The following is a 20,801-nucleotide window of genomic DNA, read 5'->3' as shown; positions in this document are numbered from 1 at the left end:
ATGTCGGCCAAAATGGGCTTCCTCTCACTACCATATTTGGTAAAGAGTGGAAACGCCAAGCGGACGCTTCACATTTATACATCCGGTGAAATATCTGTCTTATTGTTATATCTGTGGAGATAGGTTTGCCAGCTCAGATTGATCGGCAACTTAAAACATTATTACCATTTTTTCGTTTTAACACAAAAATAATGTATTGTAAAAATGTATTTCGAATCAAGCTGCTCGATAGACCGTTCGTTTATGTATTTGACAACCAGCTAAATATCTAAGCCATAGGCCTGCTGATCAATTGGTGTGCCGCGCGTTGCGGCTGCCTCTTGACACCAAAACGACTGGCAGGTTTCAAAACAACATGCATTGAGTGTTGGCTATACAAAGGTACATGAAGATTTTATGCGTTATTTGAATATCCTATATGACGATGAGTGAGGGAGGGGGGTAGAATTAGTGGAAATATTACAACGTTTAACAGGTAAGAGCTCACAACCGTAGCCTAGCTGACACGTTACTACACAGCGAGGATAAAGAGGCTGTGTAATTTGTCTTGATTGCCAGTCATCTTGTGCTACTATGACTGTTGGCTATAACTGTATCCTATCCGCAAGGTGTTCACAAACCCAAATGTGATCCAGACAGAGAAAAAAATATACACATTGAATGGAAATTACCATCTAACATGTCAATGTATTCGATTTTAATAAAATAACCATTTCAAACCGGCTATCAGTAGCGTCCACCCAATCTTCTACCTATAATAAACTAGGTAGATGATCATCAACTCGGGATTTTTCATGCCGCCTATCTGGGACAAACCACTTTCACTTGCGGGGGAAGCTTATCACGGTGACAAAAGGTTTATGAAAGATCACGGAAGTATAATGAAATGATTACTTACATTGTGAATGTTATATTATATCCCTAGTTCTACACTGGAAAAATGTTGTGCAATTAAAAGGTGCACTCATTAATGCATTTGTGTCGTTCTTGTATTCCCTCTCAAAAAAATGGTTTAACCTACGTAGACCAAGGAAAATGGCGACTGTGAAATGGATGGAAGACGAAAGTGAGCAATAATTCAATGCAACGATTAAAGTGCATATCGTTTGCATTTACACCGTTCAAAGGTAACGTTTCAAGTCTTCTCTAACAATATTGTCACCTCTCGGTATTGCTCAAAAATGTCCGGCGTTTTTTGTGTGGTTTTGGTGGAGGTTTTTGTTTTGGTATGGACTGGGTAAGGTTAGGGTATAACAAGCGTCCAACAACAGGAAGATTTAAAGAGAAGTAAAGCACATTTGGATCTTTATGGGGCTCGAGGAAGACCACGATTAGTTCGCTATGTTGGTGCTCGAGTGTAAAGGTTACGCTTTGCTTTGGCATAGCTGGGCTACAGTTCTGCAACGCATAGCTAGAAAGTTTACTATAGAATGCATAACTGTCAACTGCTCATCAACAACGTTACCCATCGGTCTTGAGTAAGGGGTGATCGATTAGCATTTTATTATAAGATATGTATTTTGACATTCATGCATTTATGGCTTACTTGACAGGTGTCCTTAAATAGGCATATTTAGCCCACTCATCGCTCACCTTGCTGTCGTTATGTACATGAAAAATTATATTTTTTTCTATTGAAAATGTATCTGTATAGATTGTTGTGGGGATTCAAACCCTCATGGGATGCTTACCAGGGGTGTATAGAGCCCCACAGTGTATAGAGCCCCATAAAACCTAGCGGGCAAAGAGGGAAATTGTTTTTCCACCTTTCATGGGGGATTTTAGAAACACTTAAAATAAGGTCTGTGTTTCGTGTAGGCTTACACTGGCGTGATGTTTTGATAACCATCTAAATCTCTCATGGACAAGGTGACTTATCAATATATTTGGGTCTATTTACTCTCAGATTCAAAATGCTCATTAGCATCAAAGAAGACATCATGCAAGACTACAGATCCCCTGCAAGCTCCTAGCTGAATCATTTCTCGCTGAAACCTTTGCTAAACAGGTATTGTGTCAAACTTGCACAAGACAATTCACAGCATTGTCAGTTTAAAGAAATCTTGCAAATGTATGAATTACTACTGTTACCAACCGGCTCGTAACCCTTAACATGGAGGGAGACAATGCGGAGGTAAAACTATATACAAGTAACAATGGTGTGTGTGTGTGTAGTCGGTAGTGTAAGTGAGTAGATGCGTACAACGATGGTGATAATGAGGGGTGCCAAAACAAACTAACACGAAGAAGCCCTAAAATGCTGCAACCAAAAATAAGCGTGTCTCCTCGGTGTATGGGGGGGAAAGGTGTATTTATCCCCGGGACACACCCGAGCCCAGAGGTGTTCCATTTCGCTGATGACCCTCCCAGCTCCGCACACCGACATCCTATTAAGAAAAATGACCAGAGAGAAAGAATTCGTCACTCCTCATAAAACCGGGGACCACCAATGACACTGGAACACCACACCAATCAAAAAACTAGAAATGTAAATATTCAACAACAAATATATATATATATATATATATATATATATATATATATATATATATATATATATATATATATATATATATATATATATATACCAACAAAATACTGCTCTAGTTAACCCTAACCCATCTGCCACAGCCAACCTTGTCCTCCCCAGACCTCAGCAACCTTTGTGCACAGGAAGCAACCTTAAAGAGGGGGAGGGGAAACGAGGACAACACAAAATAAGCAGTAGCTGGTCACGTAAATTACACGCATACGTCACAACTCTGGGACCACACGCAAAAGAAAATGCATGTCCACTGATCAATAGGACCAGACGCGTTCAGGAACAGTTTTGCACGAGAGAGAGCGTCAGCAACGGCATTATCAGACCCCCTGCTGTGCCACACATCGAGATGGAATTCCTGTAAATACAAACACCATCTCATTACCTCTGGTTAGGACACATCATAGACCTCAAGGTGAGAAGGTTATGGTCGGCGTAGACCACATTAGGTACAACACCCGACCTGATGTACACCTCAAAGTGTTGTAGCGCCCAAATGAGTGCTAGCACTTCTTTTTCCGCCACGGAGTAGTTCAACTGATAACAGTTAAACTTCTTAGTTTATTTTCAAACGGGCCTCTTAACACCGGACAAATCTGCTTGCAGCAGGACATGTGATTTGCAGAGGAATGAGAAATCCATGCGAGGAGTAACTAGCACTGGAGTTGGGGTAAGCAACCTCTGCGTCATCAAAAGCCTGCGACAGAGAGGAGACTATACTTAAACCCACTTAGCTTTCAGCAAATCTGTCAGGGGAGTGACTATGGTAGAAAAGTTCCTACTGAAACTATGATAATAACCAATCATTCCCAAGAAACGCATCAGTTGTAGAGGTTGGCGGTGGAAAGGCATCAATAGCTACCACTTTAGCCCGAACAGGACGCACCTCACCCTGTCCAATCACCTTACCAAGGAACGTAACTGTCACCTGAGCAAACTCCCACTTTGCCAAGTTGATAGTGAGGCGACCCACAGCCAGGCGGTCGAACAAGGCTTGAATACGGGACAGATGCTCCTAAAGTATCTGCATAAACCAATACATTGTCCAGATAAACAGTGCCCCCAACCAGACCGGAGACAACCCTATTCATAAGGCGCTGTAAAGTGGCAGGTGCGTTCCGCAGGCCGAAACTCATAACCAAATACGAGTACAGACCGAAGGGTGTAATAAAGGTAGAGATTTTGTGTGCCTTACGCGTCAGTGGCACCTGCTCACAAACTTTGCTACTCCGACCTGATCAACGCAGTCCTCCATCCGAGGAAGAGGAAATTAATTTTGCTTAGTGACACTATTTACCTTACGGTAGTCCGTACAAAATCTGTTTGTCCCATCCGGTTTACTGACCAAGATACAGGGAGAAGCTCAGCTGGAGAAGGAAGGCTCTGCAATATCACTCTCCAGCATGTACCTGATCTCAGCATCCAGACAACACTGTTTCTCTGAAGAAACTCTATAGAACCGCTGACGGATGAGGTCAGCATCCCCAATGCCAATATCGTGTTCTATCAAGTTTGTACGTGTCAGCGTTTTCAGAAAACAAAACTGGAAAACTCAGAATCAGACCGACCAACTCGTCTCGCCTATCAGCAGGTAGATGAGCGAGAAGGCTATCTAAAACATCCAGTTACTGAATTTTTCAATCTACCCTGCAGTATGCAATCGTAGAGACCAGGGACGACATCCTCACCATGCAAGGACATAGCATGACAAAAAGAAGAACCTAGCGATGTAAACGTACCGAACAAAAGCTTGCCACCGTTGGACTCTGGATCAGTGGAAAAACTTTCTCTGGAATGCTGTATCATGCTTCACGATGTGGCAGTCCAGTGGAAGAATCTGGGTTTGGCAGATGCCAGGAGAATGCTACCTGCCCCAATGCATAGTGCCAACTGTAAAGTTTGGCGGAGGAGGAATAATGGTCTGGGTCTGTTTTTCATGGTTCGTGCTGGGCCCCTTAGCTCCAGTAAAGGGAAATTTTAACGCCACAGCATACAATGACATTCTAGACGGTTCTGTGCTTCCAGCTTTGTGGCAACAGTTTGGGGAAGGCCATTTCCTGTTTCAGCATAACAATGCCCCTGTGCAGAAAGCGAGGTCCATACAGAAATGGTTTGTCTATAGGTGTGGAAGAACTTGACTGGCCAGCACAGAGCCCTGACCTCATCCCCATTGAATACCTTTGGGATGAATTGGAACTCTGATTGCTAGCCAGGCTTAATCGTCCAACATCAGTGCCCGACCTCACTAATGCTCTTGTGGCTGAACGGATCAAGCAAAGTTCCAACATCTGGTTGAAAACCTTCCCAGAAGAGTGGAGGCTGTTATAGCAGCAGAGGGGACCAACTCCATATTAATGCCCCTGATTTTGTTATGAGATGTGTGATGAGCAGGTGTCCACATACATTTGGTCATGTAGTGTATTATGAGAGTTGTTAAGCATATGTTTACTCCTGAATTTATTTAGGCTTGCCATAACAAAGGGGTTGAATACTTGGTCACTAAAGACATTTCAGATTTTAATTTTTAATTAAATTAATTTGTAAAAGTTTAGAAAAACATAATTCCACTTTAACATCATGGGGTATTTTGTGTAGGCCAGTGACGACGAAGTGCATTTTAATACATTTTTTTAAATTCACGCTGTAACACAACAAAATGTTGGAAAAGTCGAGGTTGAAAATACTTTCAGAAGGCACTATATATGAAATGTAATCCAACAAAATATCAAAAATTTCTGTAAACCAGTTATTTTATTTACAGCTAGGCTAAATAACAGTATATTTCTTCTCCATTGTGAAAGTGTTTACAAATGCAAAAGTGAGCCTTACCTACAAAAATATAAACTCAACATGCATCATATAAGGAAGTCAGCCAATTGAAATAAATTCATTAGGCCCTAATCTATGGATTTCACATGACTGGGAATACAGATATGGATCTGTTGGTCAAAGATACCTTTTTTTTAAAGGTAGTTGCGTGGATCAGAAAACCAGTCAGTATCTAGGTTGACCACCATTTACCTCATGCAACACGACCCATCTCCTTCACAGAGTTGATCAGGCTGTTGGTTGTGGCCTGTGGAATGTTGTCCCACTCCTCTTCAATGGCTGTTCGAAGTTGCTGGATATTGGCAGGAACTGGAACACGCTGTTGTACACGTTGATCCAGAGCATCCCAAATTTGCTCAATGGGTGACATGTCTGGTGAGTATACAGGCCATGGAAGAACTGGGACATTTTCAGCTTCTAGGAATTGTGTACAGATCCTTGCGACATGGGGCCATGCTGAAATATGAGGCGGATGAATGGCACGACAATGGGCCTCGTGATCTTGTCACGGCATCTGTGCATTTAAATTGCCATAGATAAAATGCAATTGTGTTTGTTGTCATTAGCTTATGCCTGCGCATACCGTAACCCCACTGCCACCATGGGGCACTCTGACATCAGCAAACGGCTCGCCTACCTGACGCCATACACTTGGTCTGCGGTTGTGAGGCCGGTTGGACGTACTGCCAAATTTTCTAACACGACATTGGAGGTGGCTTATGGTAGAGAAATTAACATTAAATTCTCTGGCAACAGCTCTGGTGGACATTCCTGCAATCTACATGCCAATTCCACACTCCTTTAAAGCTTGAGACATACGTGGCATTGTGTTTTGTGGCCTTTTATTGTCCCAAGCACAAGGTGCACCTATGTAATGATCATGCTGTTTAATAATTTTCTTGATATGCCACACTTGTCAGGTGGATGGATAATTTTGGCAAAGGAAAATTGCTCACTAACAGGGATGTAAACATTTTAGAGAAATAAGCTGTTTGTGTATATGGAACATTTCTGGGATATTTTATTTCAGCTCATTAAACACGGGACCAATAGTTTACATGTTACATTTTATACTTCTGTCAAAAGTCAAACGTTTGGGGACACCTACTAATTCAAGGGTTTTTCGTTATTACAATTTTCAAAAAATTTCTACGAATAATGAAATAACACATGAAATCATGTAGTAACCAAAAAAGTGTTAAACAAATCAAAATATATTTTAGATTCTTCAAAGTTGCCACCCTTTGTCTTGATGATAGCTTTGCACACTCTCTCAATGAAGCTGGTCTCTCAACCAGCTTCATGAGGAATGCTTTTCCAACAGTCTTGAAGGAGTTCCCACATATGCTGAGCACTTGTTGGCTGCTTTCCCTTCACTCTGCGGTCCAATTCATCCCAAACCATCTCAATTGGGTTGAGGCTGGGTGATTGTGGAGGCCAGGTCATTTGATACAGCACTCCATAACTCTCCTTCTTGGTCAAATAGCCCTTACACTGCCTGGAGGTATGTATTGGGTCATTTTCCTGTTGAAAAATAAATGATTGTGCAAACCAGTTGGGATGGCTTATTGCTGTAGAATGATGTGGTAGCCATGCTGGTTAAGTGTGCCATGAATTCTAAATAAATCACAGACAGTGTCACCAGCAAAGCACCATCACACCACCACCTCATGCCCCACGGTGTCCTTTAGTAGTGGCTTCTTTGCAGCAATTCGACCATGCCAAGTCTAGGTCTAAGAGGCTTTTAAACAGCTTCTACCCCCAAGCCATAAGACTCTTGAACATCTAATCAAATGGCTACCCAGACTATTTGCGTTGCCCCCCACCCCCTATTTTACGCTGCTGCCTCTCTGTTTATTATCTATTTATAGTCACTTTAACCCTACCTACATGTACATATTACCTCAATTACCTCGACTAACCGCTGCCCCCGCTAATTGACTTTGTACCGGTATCCCCTGTATATAGCCTCACTTGTTATTTTACTGCTGCTCTTTAATTATTTGTTTCATTTCTTATCTTTTTGGGGTATTTTTCTTACAAGCCGTTAACCAACAATGCAGTTGACCTGTCTAGAACCCTGTTCCACTAGCGGAACCCCTCGCAAACAGCCAATGAAATTGCAGGGCGCCAAATACAAATCAACAGAAATCTCATCAATCAAATTTCTCAAACATGCAAGTATTAGACACCATTTTAAAGATACAATTCTCGTTAATCCAGCCACAGTGTCTGATTTAAAAAATGCTTTACAGCGAAAGCTCCACAAACGATTGTTAGGTGACCACCAACTCACAGAAAAACCCAGCCATATTTCCAGCCAAAGAGAGGAGTCACAAAAAGCACAAATAGAGAGAAAATTCATCACTAACCTTTGATGATCTTCATCAGATGACACTCATAGGACTTCATGTTACACAATACATGTATGTTTTGTTCGGTAAAGTTCATATTTCTATCCAAAAATCTTATTTTACATTGGCGTGTTACGTTCAGTAATTCCAAAACATGCAGTGATATTGCAGAGAGCCACATGAATTCACAGAAATACTCATTATAAATGTTGATAAATTCAAGTGTTATGCATGGAACTTTAGATAAACTTCTCCTTAATGCAACCGCTGTGTCAGATTTCAAAAAAACTTTACGAAAAAAGCACAATCTGAGAACGGCGCTCAGAGCCTAAACCAGCCAGAGAAATATCCGCCATGTTGGGTAGTCAACATTATTCATAAATAGCATTATAAATATTTAATCAGAATGCACTCCCAGGAATCGCAGTTCCACAATAAATGCTTGTTTTGTTCGATAATGTCCATAATTTATGTCAATTTATGTCCAATAGCTTCTTTTGTTAGGGCGTTTGGTAAACAAATCCAAAATCGCGTTCAGGTCCAGTTGGACGAAAAGTTAAAAAAGTTATACTACAGGTCGAAGAAACTTGACAAACTAAGTATAGAATCAATCTTTAGGATGTTTTATCATAAATGTCCAATAATGTTCCAACCGGAGAAATCCGTTGTCTGTAGAAAAGCAATGTAACGAGAGATGCCTCTCATGTGAAAGCGCGTGACTGAGAACGCGGCTGCAGGCAGGCCCCTTAGTCAAACAGCTCCCATCCGGCCCCCCTTCACAGGAGCAGCCTGAACCATAGTTCTAAAGAAGGTTGACATCTAGTGGAAGCCAAAATAACCCATATCCCACTGTGTATTTGATAGGGGTGAGTTCAAAAACTACAAACCTCAGATTTCCCACTTCCTGTTTGGATTTTTTCTCAGGTGTTTGCCTGCCATATGAGTTATGTTATACTCACAGACATCATTCAAACAGTTTTAGAACTTCAGAGAGTTTTCTATCCAATACTAATAATAATATGCATATATTAGCATCTGGGACTGGGTAGGAGGCAGTTTACTCTGGGAACGCTATTCATCCAAAAGTGAAAATGCTGCCCCCTATCCCAAAGAAGTTTTAAGTAAGCAGTTCACTGTAATGTTTTCACCTGTTGTTTTCAGTGCATGTGACAATTTGATTTGATGAAAGACTGATTCACACAGTCTCCTCTGAACAGTTGATGTTGATGTGTCTGTTATTTGAACTCTGAAGCATTTATTGGGGCTGCAATCTGACACGGAACCCAAACCAGCTGCGCGCGTGCGCCATCGTGCATAAATTAATTTTGTCCCCCCCACACCAAACGCGATCACGACACACAGGTTAAAATATAAAAACTCTGAACCAATTATATTAATTTGGGGACAGGTTGAAATGCATTAAACATTTATGGCAATTTAGCTAGTTAGCTTGCACTTGCTAGCTAATTTGTCCTATTTAGCTAGCTTGCAGTTGCTAGCTAATTTGTCCTGGGATATAAACATTGAGTTATTGTACCTGAAATGCACAAGGTCCTCTACTCCGCCAATGAATCCACACATAAAACGGTCAACCGAATCGTCTCTAGTCATCTCTCTTCCTTCCAAGCTTTTTCTTCTCTTGACTTTATTGCGATTGGCAACTTTCATAAATTAGGTGCGTTACCGCCACCGACCTCGTTCATCTTTCAGTCACCCACGTGGGTATAACCAATGAGGAGATGGCACGTGGGTACCTGCTTCTATAAACCAATGAGGAGATTGGAGAGGCAGGACTTGCAGCGTGATCAAGGTCAGAAATAGAACTGATTTCTATTTTAGCCCTTGGCAACGCAGACTCTCGCGAGCAGTGTGGGTGCAATAATTGAATAACATAGATTTCTAAATGTATTTTGCAACGCTCGCCCACGCGACGCAGGCGGTTTGGTCAGCCTATGAGGTGCAGTTAACTCTAATGAACTTATCCTATGCAGCAGAGTGATCTCTGGGTCTCCCTTTCCTGTGGTGTTCCTCATGAGAGCCAGTTTCATCATAGCACTTGTTTGTTTTTGCAAAATTTGCTGGATTGACTGACAATGTCTTAAAGTAATGACGGACTGTAATTTCTCTTTGCTTATTTGAGCTGTTCTTGCCATAATATGGACTTGGTCTTTTACAAAATAGGGCTATCTTCTGTATACCACCCCTACCTTGTCACAACACAACTGATTGGTTCAAACGCATTAAGAAGGAAAGAAATTCCACAAATTAACTTTTAACATGGCACACCTGTTAATTGAAATGCATTCCAGGTGACTTCCTCATCAAATCAAATTGTATTGGTCACAAACACGTTTAGTAGATGTTATTGTAGGTGAACCAAAATGCTTGTGTTTCTATCTCCAAATGTGCAGTAATATCTAACAATTCACAACAATACACACAAATCTAAAAGTAAAACAATGGAATTAAGGAATATATAAATATTAGGATGAGCAATGTCGAGTGGCATTGACTAACATACAGTAGAATAGAATATAGTATATACATAGATGAGTAAAGCACATATGTAAACACTATTAAAGTGAATAGTGTTCCATTATTAAAGTAGCCAGTGATGTATATAGGGAAGAAGCTGGTTGAGAGAATGCAAAGTGTGCAACGCTGTCATCAATGCAAAGGGTGGCTACTTTGAAGAATCTTAAATATATTTTGATTGTTTAATACTGTTTTTGGTTACTACATGATTCCATATGTGTTATTTCATAGTTTTGATGTCTTCACTATCATTCTACAATGTAGAAAATAGTACAAATAAAGAACATCCCTTGAATGAGTTGGTGTGTCCAAAATGTTGACTGGTACTGTACATAAATACAATTGATCATATTTTGCAGCAGCTCTCAGAAGTAATGTTTTTTTTTGTTGCTGTGCACCAATAGCAGGCACCACTGGTGGTGGTAGAGAGTTCTTAAAGGAGAGGTACCATATTTGGCAAGTGTAGCCAGCTAGATGATTGATGGGCAAAGTAAACAACTTTCTGCTCTTTTTTCTTTTTTTTCTTTCCTAGAGTTCAGCTGCAGAAATGTCTGATCTGACTGGTATTGATGAAGAAGAGAAAGATGTGATTGACCCTTTAGATCTCTTTCAAGATCTAATGACAAATCAGACGCCCTTGTTTATAGAAACGTTGGACAGACCTCCGACTTCTCCTCTGAGAGAAAATAGTGTCCTTGATGATCTCTCAAACACAAATGTGTTGTCTGTGAATGGACCTTCTTCACACCAGGCCTTCGAATCAGATGAATTTAACAGCTTGGAGGAGGAAAAGAGTATTACTCAGTTGAAGACTGTGCAGGACATTGACACTACAGGGATATGGGGTTTCGATGTAGAATCTTCAGAGAACTCAATGGATAATTATGAGGATCCCCTGTGCTGGGACCCTCAGAGAGAATTCATGCAGTTTCTGTGGGACGACCACGATGATTCTCCTGTGGAGGAGCCACCAACGGCAGATCCTCCCCCAAACAGCCAAAGGAGGAGGAAACGCAAAATGGACATGGTGGTCATGGTAGATCCCTCAGAGGAACTGTTCTCTGATTTGAGCCTCAAGTCAACAAAGGACGTATTTGATGAGGATCTAGAAGACCCTGTTCCCATCAACAAAGTCCAATCCTTGAGAGAACGCTGCAAACCTCAATCACTGACAAGGAAGAAAGCACCGTATCCCAATGGAACTGTAGAGGCCATCAAGCAACTTATCTTCAACGCGCCTGCAAGAAATCCACATGAGACAAGAGTGGCTCACAGGCTTAAAACGCTGAAAGGGAAACCGCTCACTGACTCTTGTTCAGAGGAGGAGCCATTGTTTTTTCCTTGCACAAAGTGCAACATCAATTTCAAGGAGAAGAATCATTTGCACCGGCACATGAGGACTCACACAGATCCGCCCAGTCTGATCAACATTCCAAAGCCTTTTATATGCAGAGAGTGTGGACAGTCGTTCCGCTTTCGTAATTCTCTCCTTCGTCACATGACCATTCACCAGGAGAGAAGAGAGAGACTCATGGAGGAGATCAAGGGCATGAATGAATTGAAGGATGAGGGCACAGATGCAAGGCTACAGTGCCCCCAGTGCACTTTTGGAACAAATTGTCCAAATACATTTGTTCAACATGCCAAGACTCATGAGAAGGACAAGAGGTACTACGACTGTAAGAATTGTAACTATATGGCTGTGACTGTGTTGGAACTTGAGAGACACATGAACAAAGAACACAGTCTCTGTAAAAACCTCGACGAGCCAGATAAACCCAGAGTGTTTAGGTCAAAGGAAGATGATAAAACACCTCATTCCTACTCCTGTAACCATTGTTCTTATGGCACATCAAGCAAAAACATCTTCAAAAATCATCTTGAGATTCGTCATAATCAGACATACGAGGAGCATGACGTTTTCCAGAGTAGAGAAAGAAATGAGGATGCACAATCACCTTCTGAGAAGCACTTCCCCATTAGGAAACCCACAGTAGTAAATTCATTTGCTTCAGAGCTGACATCAAAATTATCTGTGAAAAAACTGGCTTTCAGAAAAAGAACAGATTTGCCTTGTGATTCAAATGACATTTCGGATCTTTTCAAAAAGGATAAGGTAGTTCACAGAGCGCAAAGAGGCTTCAAGTCTCAAACCACAGAGTCAAAACTTGACAAGTCAATAAATCATCTATTGTCTCGACAAAGACGTGCGAAGCAGAGGAATGAAAAAAATGATGTCACCACAGGTTTTTTTTTTGTCGAGGGCACAAATGGTGATCATGATTTAGGACGAACATTGTCAGGAATTTCAGAAAATCCAAATTCTTCTTCAAATGGCCACAAACATTTATTGGCATCTAAGTTGGAGAATAATATCTTAAATTCTGGCTGTGATTCCAGTTTAAGGGAAGGTAATAGTGCAGACCTCAACCGCAAGCATGTCTCTAAACTTGTCGTAGAAATGCCAGTTAGGAAAAAATCACCTTCCAAAAGAAAAATGTCCACCCCTTATCGCAATACCGTTGACCAGGATTCTTACTTCATTTTACCAAAACATTTGCAAAGCCAGAAAATGCAAAATATGGTGGAGGTGATGGAAGACGGTGATAATAATGATGTCTTCCAGTATAGTGATGGCACAGATGTCAACAATAAAATTCTCGCTAAAAGTGAAATCAAGCAAGAGAAACCGTACATTGGTAATTCCTTTAGCAGAGGAATGTCTATGAAAGGAGTCCTTGGAACCTCTGAAGACCTGTCTGATAAAGGTCAAGACAGGAATTATCGGCAGAAGCCTGTTGTCAAGGAAGAGTGCATAGAAACACAGGTTTTTGGAGAGAACCTTGCGCCCAACTCAGGGCCAGTAAGTGAACCCTTTTTAGATGCTGATTTGGAAGGGGGTGGGGAGCGGAAGACCTGTCCTTACTGTCCTGCAGAGTTCGAGTCGGGTGTGGGATTATCCAATCACGTGAGAGGGCATCTGCATAGAGTTGGACTGAATTACAATGCACGCCATGTGGTATCACGAGAGCAGGTGGCTTCTCAAGACAGGAAACCTCGCATCCGTCGAAAGATGGGTGCAATACGACTGAAAAAAGGTACTATTTTCCATTATCTTTTTCCTTTATTTTCCTAGATCTAAATAAATGTAGCATTGGGGAAAAAAATCCATAAATCCAGCCATAGAGAATAACATATCACCATCAAAAAAAAGTGGTTTATAACATGCACAATTAGAAGCATCAATCTATATAGATCAAGCGTGACTAAATTCGAGCCCAGTAACTTTGCTCACCGCATCCTCCTTCGATTGTCTCGTCTCGGGTGCCACGAAAAGCCCCCACCTGCTGATCTGCACGAAGTGTGTACGTGCCACTGGCAATGTACTTTGCTGGACATGCTAGCTGTTCTTGGTGGCGCATCATCACTTCAAACGCATTCCGTCGTGGTGTTATCGGTTGGCCTACTACTACTGGTAGTACCGGTAAAATGTAAGGTAAAATGTAAGTTATGAATCGCAAATAAACGTACAGCTGACACACTTTGATTTCATCAATAACATTTTACTATCAGCTTGCACTGCGTCTTTGCTGATGAATGCCCTGATCTCTGGCCAGTCAATTCATAAAATTACATTGTTCTATTAATCACTTCTAATAGATCTGAAAATGATGCAATAACCATGAATTTAACCGACTGTTTATAATGAGGGACGTCCCACGTTTAACCTGGACACATAAATAAACTCAGCAAAAAAAGAAACGTCCTCTCACTGTCAACTGTGTTTATTTTAAGCAAACTTAACCTGTGTAAATATTTGTATGAACACAACAAGATTCAACAACTGAGACATAAACTGAACAAGTTCCACAGACATGTGACTTACAGAAATAGAATGTGTCCCTGAACAAAGGTGAGTCAAAATCAAAAGTAACAGTCAGTATCTGGTGCAGCCAGCTGCATTAAGTACTGCAGTGCATCTCATCCTCATGGACTGCACCAGATTTGCCCATAGGCAACGTTGTTGCCAGTGATGTCTGGTGAGGACCTGCCTTAAATCAGGCCAACAAGCCCTCAGTCCAGCCTCTCTCAGCCTATTGCGGACAGTCTGAGCACTGATGGAGGGATTGTGCATTCCTGGTGTAACTCGGGCAGTTGTTGCCATCCTGTACCTGTCCCGCAGGTGTGATGTTCGGATGTACCGATCCTGTGCAGGTGTTACACGTGGTCTGCCACTGCGAGGACGATCAGCTGTCCGTCCTGTCTCCCTGTAGCTCTGTCTTAGGCGTCTCACAGTAGGGACATTGCAATTTATTGCCCTGGCCACATCTGCAGTCCTCATGCCTCCTTGCAGCATGCCTAAGGCACGTTCATGCAGATGAGCAGGGACCCTGGGCATCTTTCTTTTGGTGTTTTTCAGAGTCAGTAGAAAGGCCTCTAGTGTCCTAGGTTTTCATAAGTGTGACCTTAATTGCCTACCGTCTGTCAGCTGTTAGTGTCTTAACGACTGTTCCCTAGGTGCATGTTGATTAATTATTAATGGTTCATTGAACAAGCATGGGAAACAGTGTGTAAACCCTTTACAATGAAGATCTGAAGTTATTTGGATTTTTACGAATTATCTTTGAAAGACAGGGTCCTGAAAAAGGGAAGTTTCTTTTTTCTTTTTTTTTGCTGAGTTTATTTTCAGAGTAGCTTCCCCAACACCGCTAAATGTATTATTTTGCCCAAGTTTATCATAGGACATGAACAGAATGCATGAGTGATTCGTATTTCCTGCAACTTTCTGAAGAGGCAACGAGAATGCTCCTGTGTGTGTGTGTGTGTGTGTGTGCGCGCGCGCAGTACGCATGTCTAACACTTTGTATAGCCATTAGCGATGATGCTAATGAAGACAGTCTTCTGGTAGATTGATAGGCTTTCCCAAAAACCTTCTCAATTAAATGTTAACTACAAAGTAGCCTATGTTTACCTGGCAGATTTATATCAGGATTATTTTCATCAATCTAGTGGCTATTTGTTTTTCAAACTATCATCACATGTGCACTATAAAAACACAGCTTAAAAACAGTCTCTTGTTCATTGCACGCTTGAATTAAAGGGTAACTACACCCAAAAATACATTTCTACGATTTTTTGCAGCCCTCGAAAGTGGACTCCAATTTTGTTGTTTTTCTAGTAAAGTGTGATTTTGAGAGCGAAAACCTGAAAAAATGGGAAAACAGAAACCTGTAAAAACAAGAAATGGAATCGGACAAAAAATAAATAAGATTTTATAGGGCCCTACCTAATAATAATTTTAAATACAGTTAGGCTATGTTAAATCAGAAAGATATAATACTTAAGACTGATATAACCCTTTTTATTTGTTCATTTGAACCTTTAATACATTTTTCAAGATAATGTGGGCTATTTTCTTATTTTTTCATTTTTAATAAAATACATAATTTGAAGAACAAACATTGTGGCAATGCATATATTGCAGTAAAACTGTAAATAAGTGAATTTAAAGAGATTTTTTGAGGATTTTACATTTTGTGGTTGTGTCTTCCAAGTTGTTTCCGTGGGTCGCAAATAGCAAATTTAGCATGACACAAGCTGAATTAAATGTAAAAGGCATTGAAAATAAAAAGCGTGGGGTACACACGTTAACATTTCACAGAGATACACTTGTTTTTGTGAGATGTCTTTGAAAAATAACAGGAACATTGCATTAATATGAAAATACCACATCTTGTTTCAAAATCATCATCTAGCTTACCTTTTTATATATTGTTTTATGTCCTCCGGATTTGAGAAGAAAGATGATGAGTTCAACGGTGAACCTGTCTGTAGCCTTAATTCTCACACAGCATCCAGCCTAGCTGATGCCATGCTATTTTCCTGATATATGACCTCTTTTTTTCTCTGTTTTCCATTGATTTAAGCACCCTAATTTTGACCCTTCTATAAGGGTAAAAACTCCAATAAGTTTTTAATGGATTATGATAAGAGACATGAGGTTTGGACCATTTGTTTTCTTAGAGGATTATCTACACAATTAACATGTTATTTGAACCATTGTTCAAAAGATGCGTTTTTGATTGGACACCCTACACTACACTGAACAAAGAAATACATTTTGCTGTGTATTTTGGATGGAATCAAGACATTAGAATGTACCAGAGGCCACCAAAATAGAGCTCCTCCGGCAAAAACTCCTCGCCTCCCGGCACAGGGAACCTGGCTGGTTACTTATCACATTTGGCTAGCTACTCTATGTACTTGTGGAAAACATTACTCAATAATTTGTTTTTTTAATTTTGAATTGGGATGGGAACTAATTTCCTTGGCATACAAAGAATGTTTTGACCAATTATTTCTGTTGTTGCTATGTTTTCAGCACCCAAGTTTGGGTCTGAGGGCGCTCCTGTCCGATGGCACTCCTGTCCACTATGTGGGGACTCTTTTGATAATAAGACTGGGCTATCTAACCATGTTCGGGGCCATCTGAAACGGCTCGGAAAATCCATTGCCACGAAGTCCAAGTCCCCAATGTTGTTGCTCCGGGAGCTGATGCGTGACAAGAGAGAGTTCCAGAGAGCTCTGCAGATTCTGGGCAAGAAACGGATCCCCTCCCATTCCAGAATCCCCTCAAAGCAGGTCACCTCTAATCACCTGACACCCTCTAAACGGAATCCCATTCAGAACCTCTACAACAATGCCAAACCACTGGTGCCCATGTATATTCTATCAGGGGAAACATTGGATAAACAGGCAGAGACTAAGTTGGAGGTAAAGGGTTCACTCTCGAGTGCCTTGATAGGAATTCTGAAGAAGAGGAAGTGTCAGGAGGACTCAAAGTTGAGGACTTCATCTCAAACGGCAAGAAGCGCCCTGGCAGTTTCCTCCACCAGCGAGTACGGTAGAGGAGCACAAGTCAACTCAACACTCTCAAACTCTACATCGGGTGAGACCAAGGCTAAATGTAAAGTTTGGGATAAAGGGCTGTTAACCAAAGACAAAATGTTAGCATGAAAGATGTGAATGCCAAATGGATTACGTTTGCGTGCAAAACCATTCCTGATGTGGTCAAAAATGTGACCGATTTTCATTCAATATTGTTTCACAGAGAAAGGTGAATTCAACAGGAAGGTGTGTGTCCATTGCAAGGCAACCTTCCATAGCGGTGTTAGTCTGTCCAATCACTTGCGGGCATACGCAAAACGAAAGAGCACTGCCTTGCTGGAGGGAACAAGTAAGTGCCTTCGCATCATCAGCGGCACATGTTCACAAAGTAACATCACTACTGCACATTTCTTACAGCCTTACTACTGTACAGTGAACACAATGATTTCCTTAATGTCACTGCCTCACACAGACTCCCTGGTAAGTGCACACATGGTCACCAGTCAAGACTGAACTTACCTGAGCCTATTGCTCTTGCCCTGTTCTTAATGTTTCAGCGTATGACTGTAAACAAAGGAGGCAGAGATCAAGGCCTGGTTCCAAGAAGAAGATGTCCCCCACTATGCCACACGCACCTGAGGAGATGTATAGGCTAACCTGCAGGTACTCTGTACCTCATCTTATATGCCACAAAGTTTGACCACATACTGTATGCCATTGGTGGAAATGATTGTATTATTCATTTACATTTTTACTACTCAGATTTTAAATTGGGGCGAAGCTCTATTCAATGCATTATTTGTTGTGATGCTTTAAAAGGAATGTTAAGCTGACCAAAGATATTTGATTTCAAAGAGTTGGTTGAAGCTTCTACTGTCTTTGATGCCCACTTCTGAATGAGGGGGTCTTACTATGTTTGGATCCTCTGCAGATTCTGTGACCTGGTCTTCCAGGGCCCCTTGTCGGTCCAGGAGGACTGGATAAAGCATCTACAAAGGCACATTATGAACGCCAGTGTCCCCCACACAGGAGCAGGCATGAGGGAGGTCACCTCACTGCCCAGGAACCCGTCCTACCCCACCTCTGACAGACAGACCCCGTCACTGGCAACTCACACTGCCTCCTAAGCCAAGGTTTTTAAAAAGTATATATTTTGGTTCAGCTGAGTGTATGTGTTTGAACATTGGATGTTCCTTCAGTTTTATACAATTGAAGAAAAAAATGGCCACTATTACAACACACAATTTCAGGAGTTTGACTACCTAATCTCTTAAAACACATTTTTATTTTTTGGTATATTGTTACATTTTATCAGCATTTTAAATGTCCCATGTTAGGAATATGATTCCATGTGGGCTGACTGTTTTCTTTGTTTATGCAGTAATGTAGTGTGGAAGCCATTTCCAATAGAGACAACTCTTACCTCAGATTACTGAATTCTCTGTCCATTTGGTCCAGTTTGGGAGCACCCTTTCTCTGTATAATAATATATTGACATTTATGCTACACACGAAAATGGGACAAATACAATCCTCTTCTGTATTCAAATCATATTGCTACCATTTGTTTATGCGTGGAGGGGGTTCTGGGTAAAGAAAAATGGATAGTCATCAACTAATCCTCAGGCAGATTTCCTATCAATATCGGTAAGTATGGCGTGTGAGTTAATCACAGAACATAAGGTTCAAAACATGGATGGATTTTTTTTTTGGGGGGGGGGGGGGGGGTGAGAGTCACAAACAGCAGTTATCTGCATATTAACTCAAACTCCTAAATTAATAGGGTTTATCAGTCACAGTTTGTGTTCTCGATAATGCAGTCACAGTGTGGATTGTTGCTGCCTTCCATGAGTAACTCACCTGTATTTAATGTTTTGAAATAATTTGTTTAAATGTATATCATACCGATATTATGCTGAATTTTTTTTTGATGTTCTAAATAAAACTATGGTTTTGTCATCTGGATTGACCTGTTGGTGTTTTCTTTAGCAGTTGCCAACTGTTGTACTGAACAAAAATATAAATGCGTGTTGGTCCCATGTTTCATGAGCTGAATAAAAGATCCCACAAGTGTTCCATACACCAGCGGTGTGAAGTGCTTAAGTATAAACTACTTTAAAAAGTACTACTTAAGCAGACTCACTAAACACAAATGCTTCGTTTGTAAATTGGGAGTGTGCCTCTGGCTATATACGTCTGGTTTGCTTAATATAAAGAATGAAATGATTTATACTTTTACTTTTGGTACTTAAGTATATTTTAGCAATTACATTTACTTTTGATACTTACTGTAAGTATATTTAAAACCCAATACTTTGACTTTTACTCGAGTTGTATTTTACTGGTTGACTTTCACTTGCATCATTTACTATTATGATTAAACATCATTACACAGGTGCACCTAAAAGGCCACTGCAGTTTAACACACCACAATGCCATGGATGCCTCAAGTTTTGAGGGAGAATGAAATTGGCATGTTGACTGCAGGAATGTCCACCAGAGCTGTTGCCAGATATTTGAATGTTCATTTCTCTACCATAAGCTGTTTTAGAAAATTTGCCAGTACATTCAACCTGCCTCACAACCTCAGACCATGTGTAACCACGCCAGCCCAGGACCTCCACATCTGGCTTCTTCCCCTGCTGGATTGTCTGAGGGGACGGGGTGCTGAGGACTATTTCTGTCTGTAATAAAGCCCTTTTTGTTGGGAAAACTCATTCTGATTGGCTGGGCCTGTCCCTCCAGTGGGTGGGACTATGCCCTCCCAAGCTCACCCATGGCTGCGCCCCTGCCCAGTCATAGATTAGGGCCTAATTTATTTATTTAAACTGACTGATTATCCTATATGAACTGTAATTCAGCAAAATCTTTGAAATTGTTGCATGCTGAGTTTACATTTTTTCAGTGTAGTTTGTCTATGGCTGCGTTACAGGTAGACTTGGCTATGTGACATAGATGCAGAAAGTGAACAGCATAGTGGGTCGATTTCTGCAACAGCTAAGAGCGTTGAGGCTCAACTTCTCAGCTGCTTTTGTCCCATGCACAGAAGTCTTGCATTTCACTCATCTCAATAGCTGCGATGCTAGTCGTGGCAATTTCGCTGTCTACATTCAACACAGGCAGCCCTATTCTTTTGCCCAATTATTGGATAAGTATCTGATTGGTCAAAATACCAATTAGTGCAGCGTTTTGGTTTTAGCCCTAACACTACACAGCTGATTGAAATGATCCAATTTTGATGATTAGTTGATTATTTGAATCAGCTGTGTAGTGCTAGGGCAAAAACCAAGGACCAAGTTACTCAGATGTTTTTTTTTTGTCAAGTTTAAGGAGCTCCTTTAGCACCTCGGACTCAATGACCGCCTGCAGGGAGAAACTTTGTAGTGGGGGAAAAAGAGAGAGGAGCATCGGGGCTAGTCGCATTAGAAGGGGTGGGAGGTGAAAACGTTGGATGGGCAAGGAGGCATGGTTGAGTCAAATAGGAATCCTGACTTTATGAAGTGGTGATTATAAAGCTCAGTCATGTGCTTCTTGTCAGTAACAACCACATCATCAACTTTAAGGGACATGGGCAGCTGTGAGGAGGAGGGTTTATTCTCCAGGTCTTTAACCGTTTTCCAGAACTTCTTGGGGTTAGACCCAGAGAGAGAGAAC

The 20,801-nt window shown here is 41.1% G+C and overlaps 1 protein-coding gene across 4 annotated transcripts; it reads left to right on the top strand.

Annotated features, from left to right (window-relative positions):
- The first annotated feature begins 297 nt into the window (after positions 1-297).
- Positions 298-19,112, top strand: LOC139387033 (zinc finger protein 644-like). 4 transcript variants are annotated; one of them, XM_071133003.1, is made up of 7 exons: positions 298-381; positions 1,907-2,008; positions 10,793-13,358; positions 16,643-17,209; positions 17,372-17,497; positions 17,706-17,811; positions 18,080-19,112. In XM_071133003.1, exons 3-7 carry the CDS (start codon positions 10,808-10,810, stop codon positions 18,273-18,275), a joined length of 3,546 nt encoding a protein of 1,181 aa, XP_070989104.1. In that variant the 5' UTR covers positions 298-381; positions 1,907-2,008; positions 10,793-10,807; the 3' UTR covers positions 18,276-19,112. The 4 variants fall into 4 exon arrangements, with proteins under 4 accessions (XP_070989104.1, XP_070989102.1, XP_070989103.1 ...); XM_071133001.1 differs by lacking the exon at positions 298-381 and adding an exon at positions 1,010-1,127; XM_071133002.1 differs by lacking the exons at positions 298-381; positions 1,907-2,008 and adding an exon at positions 1,015-1,127.
- The last annotated feature ends 1,689 nt before the right edge of the window (positions 19,113-20,801 follow it).

Source organism: Oncorhynchus clarkii, chromosome 28, assembly GCF_045791955.1.
Source record: "Oncorhynchus clarkii lewisi isolate Uvic-CL-2024 chromosome 28, UVic_Ocla_1.0, whole genome shotgun sequence".
Lineage (NCBI taxonomy): Eukaryota > Metazoa > Chordata > Actinopteri > Salmoniformes > Salmonidae > Oncorhynchus > Oncorhynchus clarkii.
The sequence above is the reverse complement of the archived record's forward strand: the minus strand, read 5'-3'. Positions and strand labels throughout refer to the sequence as shown.